Here is a 14542-nt window from a genome sequence, read left to right as displayed (position 1 = left end):
GAGCAGCATAGTATTTCCGCAAGAACACTGACAATCTTACATGAGATCGTCAGTGTTCTTGTGGAAATTCAAAACGGCCAGTGTAGACAGCTGGCAAGTTGTTCTGCAAAAGCAGCCGCTTTTGTGGAAAACCTTGCCAGTCTAGACGCAGCCCTAGAGTATTGTACACTTGATTGCACAGTGATTGTGGGGGCCTTGGAAGGAGATTGGGGCATACTGAGGGGGGCGTGTCTCAGCTGTTTCAAGAGGGAAACAGCTGCTGGGTGCTAATGTAGAAGAAACTCTTGCTGGGTGTTGTATCTCACTAGGGACCTCACAAGGAGAATCAGTGATAGAAATGTAGCCGTGTTAGTCTGGGGTAGTTGAAGCAAAATGCAGGACAATGTAGCACTTTAAAGACTAACAAGATGGTTTATTAGATGATGAGCTTTCGTGGGCCAGACCCACTTCCTCAGATCAAATAGTGGAAGAAAGTAGTCACAACCATATATACCAAAGGATACAATTAAAAAAAATGAACAAATATGAAAAGGACAAATCACATTGCAGAACAGGAGGGGGATGGGGGGGGGGGGAGGGAAAGGAAGGAAGGTAAGTGTCTGTGAACTGATGATATTAGAGGTAGGGAGAGTGGGATGTTTGTGAGTTAATGGTATTAGAGGTGATAATTGGGGAAACTGTCTTGGTAATGGGTGAGATAGTTCAAATGTTTGTTAAGTCCTTGTTGGCAAGTGTCGAATTTTAACATGAATGACAGTTCAGAGGATTCCCTTTCAAGTGCAGATGTAAAAGGTCTTTGTAGCAGAATGCAGGTGGTTAAGTCATTGAGAGAGTGTCCTTTCTGGTTAAAGTGGCAAGAAACTGTTTTCTCTTTGTGATCTTTGTGTCAGTTCACAGACACTTACCTTCCTTCCTCCCCCCCTCCCCCCTGCATCCCCCTCCTGTTCTGCAATGTGATTTGTCCTTTTCATATTTGTTCATTTTTTTAATTGTATCCTTTGGTATATATGGTTGTGACTACTTTCTTCCATTATTTGATCTGAGGAAGTGGGTCTGGCCCACGAAAGCTCATCATCTAATAAACCATCTTGTTAGTCTTTAAAGTGCTACATTGTCCTGCATTTTGCTTCAAGGAGAATCGGGTGTCTCATAGGCATGAAGCGACATGAAGGCCTTCAGAGACATACAGGGCAGGACCTATAGGTCTAGGGGTTTTGGTAGTTCGGCATCTCCCAGTGAAACAGCCACCTTTCTGCTGTCCCCAGCGCACCCCCGCCCCCCCACCCCCCGTTCATATTCTATCCGGCAGGTGCAGTTTTCTCACAGCCTTGGGGGCAGTCGCCAGGCAGGAGTTGGTGGTGGAGTTTTGGTGGTTCTCGGCATGGAATCTGCGAATATGCCTCTCTTCAAAATGGCCACCATCTCCCATGGTTTCCAGCCAGTTGGAAGCCAAGTTGGCCTCGCTCAAGATAGTCCCCATTTCCCTGCAGCATGTGGCAGGGAGGCTGGCCCTGCTGTAGGCGACTGCCAGTGCCAGCCCTCATTGTTTCCAAGCACACTAAAGCCAGGCTTGCTGGGGCTCGGTGGTCAGAGGGCTGGGTGGGAACGAGGAAAGGGGGCTTCAGGGAGGAAGATGGGCTCTGGGCAGAGCCCTCTCTGAGCAGCCAGCTGACAGGCTGCACTTTCCGGTTGAATTTTGGAATGCTTGGACTCAGAGTTGGCAACTTCTCTCTGACTAGAAGGTAGATAAAAATAATTGTGGCTTCACATTTTTTAAATCCCAGTTTCTGATGGTCTGGAATCAGCAATGGGGAACTGGTCTGTCTTCTGTCCAATAGAGAAGAACTGGAAGATTCAGACCCTCAAAATGCCATCAGCACAGGGGCCACAGTTTCTACCCCAGAGGCCGTGCCCAAGGGATACACCATTGGGCACTGGTAGGCCATTGCACCAGGCTGGTCTTTGGCATCACTGGCCTTTCCTCTGTGACTCCCCTAGGGAAGGGTGTTCCCAGGATAGGGGCGCCTCTCAGACAGGCACCCACAGCCGCTCTTGGGTATGCATTTCCCCTGGCTCAGCACAAAACCATCCTTGCACTGGCAGCTTTCCACACAGGGGTCTTGGTAGCTGCTGGGGGCCGAGTGGTCCACACAGGTGGCTGGGCAGGCTGTTCCACAGAGCTGGTACTGGCTGTTCTCCAGGGGGCACTCCAGAGCTGGGGAGTGAAGAAGCTACAGATTAACATCATGTTATCTCCAGGCAAAAGCAGTGTTCACACCGACAGAGGGGCTGTATCTCGGGGCGCTCTGAGAGGCTAGCATTTTCTGCTAGAAGTTGGGAACCTTTCAGTTGGAAGTGACAGAGGAAGAGAAAAACTTAAGTGTGATGGTTGATCTCACAGTTACCGAGCCACCAACGTGGTGCAGCTGTGAAGCAGGCTAATGCAATCCTAGGCTGCAGACGAGGTATTTCCTGTAGAGACAGGAAGGTGTTAGTACCGTTACACAAGGCACGGGTGAGACCTCAGCTGGGATAGTGGGTGCATTTCTGGTCTCCCATGTTTAAAAGAGAGAAATTCCAAGCAGAACAGCTGCAGACAATGGCTAGGACAATCAGAGGAATGGAGAACCCACCTTACGAGAGGAAACTTAATGAGCTTGGCGTGTTTAGCCTAATCAGACAATGTCCAAGGGGAAATATGATGGTTCTCTATAAATGCACCAGAGGTATTAACAGCAAGAGAGGTGTTATTTCACCTAACCCGAGAACAATCAGATATAAACTGGCCATGACCAAGTTTAGGCTTGAAAACAGATGGTTATAAATCATCAGAGGAGTGAAATTCTGAATCAGCCTCCTAAGGGGAGCAGAGGTGACAAAAATCCCCAGTGGTTTCAAGACTGAGCTTGATGCGTTTAGGGAGAGGATATGATGAGGTTGCCTACAATGTCATCTGGCCCAGAGAGATGGGAAACTAGATGGGAAGGGCTGAGTTAGTACAGAGAATTTTTCCCCCGGGTATCTGGATGGTGAGTTTCCCCTATGTTCTCAGGATTCAACTGATCTCCCTACCTGGGGTAGGGAAGGACTATTGGCAGAGACCCTGGCAACCTTTTTCTTCATGCGCCTGGGTCACTTGCTTTGAACTCTGGCTTCTTTGTAACATGAAGTCTTTAAGTCAAGATTTGAGGATTTCAGGTGCTGGGCTAGAGGTTAGGGGCCTAGTACGGGTGAGGGTCTGTGGCCTACAAAGTACAGAACAGATTATTATGGTCCCTATTGGCCTGAAGATCTGTTAGTTTCATTCAGTCAGGCTGTGTCTACACTGGGCCACTTATTCCGGAAAAGCAGTCGCTTTTCCGGAATAAGCTGCGAGCTGTCTACACTGGCCCCTTGAATTTCCGGAAAAGCACTGATGATCTACTGTAAGAAATCAACTGCTTTTCTGGAAAAACGATGCTGCTCCCGCTCGGGCAAAAGTCCTTTTTCTGGAAAAGGGCCAGTGTAGACAGCCCAGTACTCTTTTCCGCAAAAAAGCCCCGATCGCGAAAATGATGATCGGGGCTTTTTTCCGGAAAAGCGCGTCTACATTGGCCTTTTCCGGAAAAGCAAAAGCAAAAGCAAAAGGGCTTTTCCGGAAAAGCATCCTGCCAATGTAGACGCTCTTTTTCCGGAAATACTTATAACGGAAAACTGTTCCGTTTTAAGCATTTCCGGAAAAAGGTGCCAGTGTAGATGTAGCCCACGTGTCCCCAGGTTTGTGTGTTATAAGACAAGAAGAGAGAATTTCCTCATCTGCCTTCTTTATTCCAGGTGTCATTTTATATGCTCTTATTAATCTCCTTGCAAAGGGAAACAACCCCAGTCTTTTCCATCTTTCTTCAGAGGAGGGCTCTTCCTGCCCTTGATTATCCTCTTCGCCCTTCTCAGAACCCCGTCTAGCTCTGCTACATCCTGTGTGGGACCGGGTGACCCAGTGCAGCACACTGGATCCAGATCAGGTCACATCACGGTGCCTTTGGTTGCCTGGTGTTCTCCGCTTCCCCTGTAAGCGTCCGAGTTCTCCGGTCCCCAGTTGTCCCAATTTCTGCCTCTCCCTCACCATTCAAACAACAGAAAACGCCCAGGGAGGCTGATAAAACCTTCGTTCCATTGGTTGGGAAGTGAGGACTGCAGCTACCACGAAACAAAACAAATGACAAAAGGGCTCAAGACAAGGGATAGCTCCTTATGGGACAGCACAACGCAGTCAGACGGGCACGTGAACAATAAGAATTAAGCATGTAGCACAAGAACCAATAATGAACACTAGTCACTTAATTACGACTGGTCACATGATTCAACTAAAAAAACGCCAGAAATTCTGAAAAGCAGCAGACGAGGTAGGTCTATCAATCAAAATAAAAAGCCCTGATCGCGCTCTGGGGCAGCTCGTTGCAGGATCGGGGCTACATGCTCAAAATCTTGGAAGAAAGAGCTGTAGCGACAGGCACACTGATGGTCACACGGCATGGACAAGAGAGCGGCGTGCAGAGCGGTAAAGAAAGAGTTAACGTGGCAGCAAGCAGTGCATGAGCAGCAAGCTAATGAAGCAACAAATAAACGCACTCAATTAATTACATAACAAGTGCCGAGTTTGGGACAGGAACCAGCCGGCAGCGCCTCTCAACAGAGCAGGACGTGGGCCACCAAAGCGGCAGACTTGGACACAGGGACAGGGTGACCGAGTTGGGGGAGTACAGTAATTCCTCATTTAACTCTATCGAGATGTTTCAGAAAACGATCGTGTTAAGTGAAAACGTGTTATGCGGGGTCAGTTTTCCCATTGAAAATAATGGAAAAGGGGGAGGGGTTGGGTTTCAAGCGGTGGTGTCTGTTGGGACCGGAACATAAGGTTGGGGGAGAAAGGGGACTGGCTTACAGCAGGGAGGGGAGGTGTTTGGTTCTGGGGAAGGGGAGGAGAGGAGAGGGGGATTGGGTTGGGAGTATGCCCTTGTGATGGGTCTGCCGGGACCGCACTGCATCCGGCGAAGGGGGGGGGTCACCAGGGAACGGCACGGTGAGCGGCGAACCCTCTGCCGCTTTGCAGGGAGGCGAGGGAAGCCCCGCACAGCCACCAGCAACAGGCCGGCTGGGAAATCGCGTTATTCCGGGGACGGTTGTGTAATTCAAAAAACGTTCCCGAAAAAAATCGTGCTATCGTGAAAACGTGTTAAGCGGGCACGTGTTAAATGAGGAATTACTGTACGGAGCACAGAGGCGCAGGGGCCTGGAGCTGCAGGCCCCAGATGCCTCCTGCTGCGTCTGACGTAAGCAGCAGCCCTTGAGGAATTCTTTGGCTCTTTTTCCTCCTGGTGCTGAGAGGTCACGGGCCTCCCAACCCCGGGGGAGAAATCCCCTCCCCATCTTGCAGGACCTGCTCGCAGTCCGGGCAAGTCTCTAGGTTATTGCAAAACACCCTCCCAGGAAACCTTCCTAACCCCAAACAGCAGACCACAGAGCGCCTGCAGCAGGCCCCAGCCCAGCCCTTAGAGAGGCTGCAAGGAAACCAGAGGAACTGAACCCATGTTCAGGTGGAACCAGAGGAGAGACGGGCTTCCCAACTGAGCAGAAGAGCTGAAGGGCCAGTCCCTGCTGGGGGGTTTCCAGGGCTGACTCCCCTCAGAGCAGGAAGTGAAGCTCCCCAGTGTTGTCATGGGAATTAATCCACCCCCACAAGGTCTGCAAGGGAGGGACGGGCCTGGCGCTGGGAGAAGGTGGCGGATTTCTTTCAGGTCCGTCGCTAGCCGATTCCGTTTCTCTCCCTCGCGTTATTACACACCCCCAGCTGGAGCGCCGCTCTGGGCCGGCAGGTCTCACTTGTTTCTGGCTGCGGCTCTGGCGTGGATTCTCTGGTGCCGGGCCAGAGAGGATTTGTTACTGAAGCTCTTCCCACACTGGGGGCAGGGGAAGGGCCGTTCCCCGGTGTGGGAGCGCTCGTGCACGGTGAGATCGGCGAGGTACTTGAAGCTCTTCCCGCACTCGGTGCAGGGATACGGCCTGTCCTCGGTGTGGCTTCTTTGGTGCATCGTCAGATTCGACTGCTGGCTGAAGCGCTTCCCGCACTCGGCGCAGGGGTAGGGCCGCTCGCCGGTGTGGGAGCGCTGGTGCTTGTTGAGGTCCGAGGGGTTGGTGAAGGTTTTCCCGCACTCCGCGCAGGAGTAGGGCCTCTCCCCCGTGTGCAGTCTCTGGTGCGTGGTCAGTGTGGAGAGGTGGCCGAAGCTTTTCCCACACTCCCCGCAGGAGTACGGTTTCACCCCCGTGTGGGTTCTCTGGTGGGTTCTGAGATGGGTCAGTCTATTGAAGCTCTTCCCACACTCCGGACAGGGATAGGGTCTGTCCTTCTCATGGACTTTTCCATGGGCCGTGAGTTCCTGCTTCTCCCAGAATCTCTCCCCACAGTCTCGACATCGGTGGGGTTTCTCCATCCTGGGAACGCTGCTTTCCTGGCTTTTAAGGTCTCTTGCAGCCCCAGATGTCCCTTGAGCCAGGAGCTGTGGAAAGACCCTTGGTGGAACGCGCTCGTTCCCAGCAGGGTTTCTCTTCTGTCTCTTGCAGGTGTCTTCCCGTTCCAGTCTGTGGGTGACGCTCTCTCCTGATCCGCCTGGCGACATTTGGGACAGATCCAGGTTCTCTTGCTGACCCAAACTGGGCTGCTCCTCGGCTCTGCTCAGGATCCTGGCACCTGTTGGATGACAAAGAGAATGGATTTGAGAATCCACTGTTGCCAGGAGAACTCGCTTGTATCCTGGCAGCAGGTGTGAGAAGGTAGCTTCAACTCCCCCCTTCCCCTGTGGAGATTAACTCCACCAGCAGATGATCCACAGGCAGTTAGGACTCCCACTTCTTTCTCTCCCATCTGTTCCCCTTTCTGCTGCTCACTCCACACAGACAGCACTGGTCAAACTCTTTGCTACTCCACTCCTCTCTACAGAGCTACATTTCCTGCTGTTAGGCGTCAGCAGGAAAATCCAGCTCCCTCCGCTTCCTACAGAAATCCACATAAAGAAACTAACCACACACGAGCCCTTCTGGGTCACCAAATCAAATTAATAGGCATAGAGGTTAGGTCCACCAATGGCTATTAGCCAGGGTGGGTAGGAATGGTGTCCCTAGCTTCTGTTTCTCTGGAGGTGGGTGACGGGAGGGATCGCATGAGGATTAACTGTCATGTTCCCTCCCTCTAGGGCATCTGGTATTGGCCACTGCCGGCAGACAGGACATTGGGCTGTATGGACCCAGTATGGCCGTTCTCCTGCCGAACTACGCCAGGGAGACAGTTCTCCCCCTGCTACGCTGCAGGCACCTGATTCTGTGGAGAGACATCAGGGAGGCTCCACAACCCACACGTACCGCAGCCTAGAGACGGAGCGTTCAGCCCAGGACACCCCAGCCTGTCAGCCCAGTCGTGCCCTGCGCTCTCCTGGGTCACGTGCTCCAGGCAGAACGACTGTGTCGCTTACACCCCCGTCTCAGCAGCATTTCCAAGGCAGCGCCCAGCCCAGAGAGGGGCGAGCTGCCGTTCCGGCATCCCGCTGCCCACGCATGCCCAACTCCCAGGGACACAGAGCGTACGGCAAGGGCTCGGCACTGGCCACGAGGAGTAGCCTGGTAAGGCACTAGAACAGAGACGGGGAACCTTTTTGGGGGTCAGGGTCCACTGACCCACAAAAAAACAGTGAGAAGCAAAAAAACCCGCTAAAAACCAAACAAAACCCCTCACGGCTTCATGTGGCCACCAGAGCCTATGGCGGCCTGGGGTTCTGTCTCTGTGTGTGTGTACGTGCGTGCGCGCAGAGGCTGCCGGGAAGCAGGCTTGGAATATGGGATCTGGATGGGAGGAAAGGCAAAGGAGCAGGCTGGGAGGAGAGCCCTGAGCCTTGGGGGCCAGATCTGCTCTAGAACCTAGCACTGCCCGACTATGGACCGATTGCTTCTGAGGATGACAGCAAGGCCGTCATCCACCCCAGTAAACCGTGTCCGAGGGAAGCTACGTGAGGAGTTTGGGTCCCTGCTGACATCTCCTGGAGAGAGCCAGCAAGAGACACAAATAGACTGGAGTGACTGCAGAGATACGAATGCAGCCAGGCGAGTGGCACAAGGGAGAGGCTGGGGAGTCATCTCACCAGGACGACGGCTGCATGTGCTGAGGCCAGCAAGGAGGTTGGCAGTTTGTTCACCAAGCCCCTTGGGGATGGAAAAGCCTGACCCAGCAGGAGCCAGTGGGGGCAACTTCTCTGGTAGCCGCCCGGCTGTTCCCAGCCTTGCTGGGTATGGCAGCGCCCAAGGCACGTTCAGACAGCTCAGCAGACCCACCCTTGTAACAGTGACCACATCGCAGGACCTTATGCTGGGGGCATGAGCGCGAGCAGGACAGACCCAGAGCGCAGGCAGACCCGCCTGGGAAGGGCTTGGGATAACTGGGAGCGGGACCTCCGTAACTATCAGGGATCCCTTGGGTGGGACTTAGCACCTCGGCTAGGCTGGGGAGGAGAAGCTTCTTCATCAGCTGCCGAAAGCCTGGGAGGAATCCAGAAAACTGCCCCAGAGGAGCAACTGCTCTCCATGCAAACAGGGCGGCCACGGATGCTTGATCACCTGCTAGCTAGAGTAGGGATGTAAAATCCCTTTCATTCGTTTACGGGTTAACCATACTGTTCAGCCACTTAGCAATTAAAAGGGGAAGCGGGTGAGGAGGCCACTCCAACCCTGCCAGAGCAGCCCCTGCCTCTGGGGCGCCTGGGCCTGCTGCAGACAGAGGCTGCTTGAGCTGGGACAGGGGTTAACCTTAACCCTGAAAACATCACCCATTAAACATTCACATCCCTACTAGCAGCAGCAAGTGCCTGCTAAGGGTCAGGAGACGAGAGGCCCAGTGTTCACGGGAAGCGATGCCAGAGAGAACTAAACCCCAGCAACTTCCTCGAAGGACTGGCTGAAGAAAGGGGAAGAAAGGCTTCTCAAAGGCTGCCTTGATGGGGGGAGAGTGGGGGAAGCCGCTGGGGAGGTGAGCAGAGAAGCTGCCACCACTGGAGGAGGGAAATCTGCCCCCTGGCCTGACGGGGCGATCAGAGAGGCACCTGGGACTGTTAAAGCCTAGTCAGGGAAGTAGGGATGTTAAATGTCAGTTAATTGAATAGTCGAGTAACCTCATGAATTCTTCTCCGTTCCTAGCCAGCACTTCAGCCCCACTCCAGAGGAGCCCCCTGCCACTCCACGCTGCCGTCTCTGTATCAGAGGCAGCAGCACAAGGTGCCAGGTGGGAGCTGGTCCACAGAGGGAACCAGTTTAAAAAAAACCAGCTGCCCTCACAGACCGGCTACCAGTCTCTGATACTGGGGGAGGCAGGGCGGGGAGGCAGGTCTGAGCTATCGGGCCTGGCACAAGCCGGAACTGAACCAGGGCTGCCCATCTGCCTGGCTTCTAATACACTTTAAAAGCAGAGCTGCAGCAGGGGTAGGTCCCGGACCTGGTACAAGCCAGGACTGAGCTGCACTGCTGGCCAGCCTGCTAAAAATGTACTGGCAAGGGGGGATGGGGAAATGCGTGCAGTCTACTACAGCATTAACAGTTAATCGACTATACTATTACATCTCTACAGGAAGCACCCACCTGCTGGACAGAACTCCTCTGGCTAGGCAAACAGCCCCATCCCAACAGTCTGCATAGAGCTCCTGGGGCAGGCCAGGCAGGGAGAAACATGCCTGAGCCCTCTCTGTGCCACAGCCACCTCCTTGCTACCCACAGAGGGGCAGCCCCAGGAATGGAGGCCAAGTTCCATTATGCGGCCTATTCCGCAGGCACCGGTCCTGCTGCATGTTAACCTATATGATGGCTCCATACCTCACTGTGAATCCTCTGAGCCACACAACCCCCCACCCCCTTCTCCTTTGCATGCTGGCCCCATCACACCCCCATGTGGCTTATTACCAGGTTCCGGTAGCGCTTCGGTCTCCTCTTCAGGAGCACGGGGCAACTTGTACTTGCCCCGTCCCACCTCTTCCTGGGATCCCCACGTGGTATTGGGCTGCTGTGGCTCCAGCTGGGGGCTCTGAGTGTCCCATAATGCCTGAGGGGTCTCCGTGTCCTCTGGGGTCACTTCTTCCACCTTCACACGCACCGTGACCTGGGAAGGAACCACACACGTCACCACGGAGCCAGGGCCTGAGAACCGCGGGGGAAGAGTCATTTCTAAAACGCCCCCTTCACAAAGGATTTCCACCCTCAGGGTGAAGGCTCCCCCAGCCTGTACCAGGGTCAGTAGGACCTGGAGGATCTGCCCTGCTGAAGCACGTGGGCAGGCTCGCCCCCAGAGTGTGGTGCCGAAGAGGCTGGGCAGGAAGAGCCCTGCCAGTCAGGATCATACTGAGCACGGCGCATTCCTGAGGCTGGGGATGCGACAGACGCTGGAATTCCTCAGCCTGCGAGCTGGGGGGGCTTCCAGACGGCTGGGATCCGCTGGGTGACAGACCCACGGCGGGCCTGAGGGACACCACGGTATGCAGGAATTCTCAGCCCTGGAGGATCTCCCTCAGCGTGGGGCCCTGCACACACATCCTACCAGAGGGAGGTACCACCCGCCTTGCTCCGGGGGTACAATAAGGGCAGAAGTTTTGGGCTCCGTGCAGGTGGTGACCTATGGCACCCCCCACATCTCCGCAAGGGTCTGAGTGGAGCATGACTGTGTGCTGATTGTGACTTGGTATTTCAGCAGCAGCATCATACCCCGAGCTGGCAACACTTCTGTAAGACAGGTTGGACCTTCCTGGTCCGGCACCCTTGAGACCTCACTGGTTCTGAACGAGGGGATTTGCGGGACCGGGGGTCCCCCTCCCTTCTCCTGCCCTCCCCTCATGGCCTGTGCTGAATGCTCTTCCCTGGCTAGGACTCTGGTCCGGCCCCGTTGCTGCCTGGCTGGCCATGGCCCCCTGGGCCAGAGCTCTGTAACTGCTACTGGCCCCGCTGCTGCCGGAGCTGGAGCTGTATAGCCTGAGCTCTCTGGCTGCCACTGGGGCTCCACAGCTGCTGCTGGCCCCCTGGTACTGCCCAGCCACTGGGGCCAGAACTCCCTGCTGCGTTGCCCCCGTCCCCGACATGGGGCTCCTGGCGGAGTTGCCAGCTTCCCCTGCCGTGCTCCTGCCCTGCAACCAGACCCCCTACACCTGGGCTTTGTGGTCCAGGAACATCTGCAGCCTGCCGGACCACGGATGTTGCCGGACCAGAGAGGTACAGCCCGTAGCACATTTCAAACCAGCGCCCGGTTTGGCTTGCAGCGTGTGACTGAGGCATCTCTCTCAGGCCGAGTGCCCAGGAGGGTCTGTCGTTCCCCTGCGCCTGCTCTCACCTGCTGCTCCCATATCCCAGCCTCTCGCTGCCCCAGCTGGAAATCCTCTGCCAGGGATATGGCCTGGGCGCAGGTCTCCGGGTGCCGCACCCACACCCAGCTCTGGATTTCCTCCGGCAGGATGGTCAGGAACTGCTCCAGGATCAGCAGCTCCATGATCTGCTCCTTGGTGCGGATCTCCGGCTTCAGCCACCGATGGGACAGCTCCCGCAGGCGGCTGCAGACCTCCCGGGGCCCCTTGGCCTCCTGGTAGCGGAACTGCCGGAAGTGGAGGCGCTGCATCTCCGTGCTGATGCTGCAGCCTCGCAGGATGGCGGCCTTCACCTTCCCGTAATCGCGGGCGTCTCGGGCATCCAGGCTGCTAACGGCCTGCTGGGCTTTTCCGCCGAGGGACGGCAGGAGTCGGGCCACCCACTCTCTCCTGGGCCAGCGGCAGGCTTCCGCCACTCGCTCGAAGGAGGCCAGATAGGCCTCCAGGTCATCCTCCGGCATGAGCTCGGGCAGTGGCGAGCTGCCCAAGGCCGGGTCTGGAGCCGACACAATCTCAGGAGAGGCCTGTCGGGCCTGCAGCACCTGCTGTCGCTGCGACAGCCCTTCCTGGGGCTCCGGCTTGACCTGGTGCAGTCTAATCCGGGACCATCTGGGCGTCACGGAGCTGGGGGGTGCCCCGGCGGGATCTTTCGCCGCCCGCCCGGATTCCTTCCCCGGTCCCAGTCCCACCGGCTCTTGCGTCTCCATTTTCTCGTCACCTGCTGCAGCAGAGCCTGGACCTGGAGGTGCCGGGGGTATGGGCCGGCTCTGCGGCCGCTCCCCGTTCGGGGGGAAGGGGGGGGGTCCGGCCTTTTCCCAAAAAGGGGGATCTGGGCTCCAGTCCTCAGAGCCGCCTCGGGGGGGATCCTGCAACAAAAGATTCACAGGGATGTTCCTGGGTGCAGCGAGACCCCCCAGCGCGCCCCTGCCTCGATTTCCCCAAACACAGACTGGCCTGTCTCTCCACCCCCCTGCTCCCCCCAGCACAGAAACAGCCCCCCCTCCGCTCCCCACCACTGACCCCCACCTACCCACTGACCCCCTGCTCCCCACTGACCCGCGCCGTGCGCAGAGGCGCTGGGCGGCCGCGCTGCCGACACAAAGAGCCGCGGCGGCTCCTTTCCCAGCAGGGAGCGGGAGGCGGGCCCTCCCCCGGCCAGCGCAGGGTTAACCCCCCCTCCGCACGGCCAGGACTGGCCGCCGTCCCTGTCACTCAGCCGCAGGGGCCGGCTTAACCCGTCCCTGCGCTCCCGCCCTGCTTCCCAGCCGGCCCCACGGCCGGGCTGCCCGCGAGCGGGGAGGGCGGAGCCGACGCGGCCCCGGGGAATCCGGGCGGGGATTCCCCCAGCTGCGGGGAGCGCGTGCTCCCTGCAGCCGGGCTGGCTGGGCAGCGGGTCGCCCCCGCCCCTCCTGGAAGCATCGGGGCTGCTTAATCCGGTCCCCAGCCCCGGGATCTGTCCCGGGGGGGGCTTAGTCTGAGGCCGGGCAGAGTGAGACCGGGAGTGCGAGGCTGCTCCCCGGCCTTCATCGCCTGATGCCAGGGGCTGGCTAGCAAGCAGGGGCGAGGGCTTTGCCAGGGTTCCCAAAAGAACCAGGTGACTCCATGGAGGGCAGGTCCGTCAAGAATCACACGGTGATTCCCTGTTCTGTTCGCTCCCTGGGGAGCACCTGGCACTGGCCACTGTCAGCGAACAGGACACTGGGCTAGATGGACCTTTGGTCTGGCCGTTCTAATGGCTCGGTCTAGTTGGTCTTCTTGGGGCTGCCGGGTGTGGGTACAGCCCAGAGAGGAAGGCTGGAGCGGGCAAAGGGATGGGGTGCTCCATGCCCAAAGGAGAGTGTGTATTCCACTCACTCACGGATTATTCAGAAGCAAAGGATCTCGGATGCTCATGGGATGGTGCCCTAGCAAGCAGAGTACACGGTGGGGTTTTAGTTGGTCCTACGCCCCCCCCCCCCCGCCCTCCAAAACAGGGAGCGGCTGCAGGACAGGCCACTGTTGGGCCCAGAAAAACAAGGCCTGGTCAACATTATGCAGAGAAAAGTTAACAAAGGCTAATTTCATAGGCCTCTGAGTATTCTTGGCCAGAACCAGGAATGTGGTTCAAACAGAGGCGCACCCTCCATGCTGGCTTAGGTTATAGAAGTAAGATAAGTGATAAATTACATATTTGTACCTACTGAAAGTAGAACAGCTTGCTTTGGGAACTGGTCAGTAACTCCCTGTTTCTGTTCCCCTTCGCTGATCTTACCTCCCTATTTTTGCCCTTTGTTTGTGCTCAAATCCCTTGTCTCCTCGTTCCTGGTACCTGCCTTTCGTGATTGATAGGAAAGTAGCTGATGCATTATGAAGTGCTTCTGGCCACAATGTATGGTTGGCCAAGATATGCATAGATACTAAAAGTTTTAGAAAGGGGGGGTGAGTTGCTTGGGTGAAGAGCTTATGATGCGACGGAACTGTCTTTATAAGCCTACCTGTTACTAAAATCGCGGCTGGTTCTCTTTGGAGACGGGCTGTTCTCTATTGTTGTGTGCACTCGTCAATAAAGAGCTTGTGATTGGACTTTGCTGGTGTTGCCTGTCTCTGTGGTCAGATTACGAACTGAGCCGTCTGGGCTAATGTCCCTGACACCACCAATCCCTCCACCTCCAAGTCCAGGCTTTGCTGCAGCAGGTGATGAGAAAATAGAGACACAAGAGCTGGTGGAACCAGGACCAGGGAAGAAATCTGAGCGGGCAGCAAAAGATCCTGCTGGGGTACCCCCCCCAGCTCAGTGCCTCCCAGGTGATTCTGGATTAGCCTCCACCAGGTCAAGATGCAGCCCCAAAAAGGGCTATTCCAGCGACGCCAGGTGCTATAGCCCCTCTAGTCACACTAGGGTCAATGTTCCCTCTAATTTTTCATATGTGGAATACATTTTGTTATGTGCACCAAAATGTGTAGATGTGCACCACCAGTAAAAACATGCTGCTGGCTATGGGTTCTCTGACTCTCTTCTGAGTGGCCAGCCAAGCACTCTGCTTACAGGGAATGCTGGCTAAGGTACAGGAGGAAAGGGAGCAGCTGGGTGTGTTTTGGAGGGATGCTGAGCAGGACAGGTGCTGCTGGGAATCATCTTAGCTGCATAG

The 14542-nt window shown here is 56.0% G+C and overlaps 1 protein-coding gene across 2 annotated transcripts; it reads right to left on the bottom strand.

Annotated features, from left to right (window-relative positions):
• Positions 1–1285: 1285 nt before the first annotated feature.
• On the bottom strand, positions 1286–12590 carry LOC149523339 (uncharacterized). Of its 2 annotated transcripts, XM_089770032.1 has the most exons (5): positions 12471–12590; positions 11384–12280; positions 9970–10165; positions 5822–6724; positions 1286–2215 (listed from the first exon to the last, which is right to left on the bottom strand). In XM_089770032.1, the coding sequence occupies exons 2-4, from the start codon at positions 12119–12121 to the stop codon at positions 5856–5858; spliced, it is 1803 nt and encodes a 600-aa protein (XP_089626158.1). In that variant the 5' UTR covers positions 12122–12280; positions 12471–12590; the 3' UTR covers positions 1286–2215; positions 5822–5855. The 2 variants fall into 2 exon arrangements, with proteins under 2 accessions (XP_089626158.1, XP_089626157.1); XM_089770031.1 differs by lacking the exon at positions 1286–2215 and having other exon boundaries at positions 3709–6724.
• Between the last annotated feature and the right edge of the window lie 1952 nt (positions 12591–14542).

The sequence above is a fragment of the Pelodiscus sinensis genome, chromosome 18 (assembly GCF_052426305.1).
Source record: "Pelodiscus sinensis isolate ZL-2025 chromosome 18, ASM5242630v1, whole genome shotgun sequence".
Classification (NCBI taxonomy): domain Eukaryota; kingdom Metazoa; phylum Chordata; order Testudines; family Trionychidae; genus Pelodiscus; species Pelodiscus sinensis.
Note: the sequence above shows the minus strand (reverse complement) of the source record. Positions and strands in the feature narration are given on the sequence as shown.

What these genes read in the sequence shown, in the direction of transcription:
- LOC149523339 (XM_089770032.1), bottom strand. Translation starts at nt 12,121, where the DNA reads ATGGAGACGCAAGAGCCGGTGGGACTGGGACCGGGGAAGGAATCCGGG. An exon ending in CTGGGATATGGGAGCAGCAG is followed by an intron (nt 10,166 to 11,383) that starts GTGAGAGCAGGC and finishes GTTCCTTCCCAG; the next exon opens with GTCACGGTGCGTGTGAAGGT. An exon ending in CGAAGCGCTACCGGAACCTG is followed by an intron (nt 6,725 to 9,969) that starts GTAATAAGCCAC and finishes GTCATCCAACAG; the next exon opens with GTGCCAGGATCCTGAGCAGA.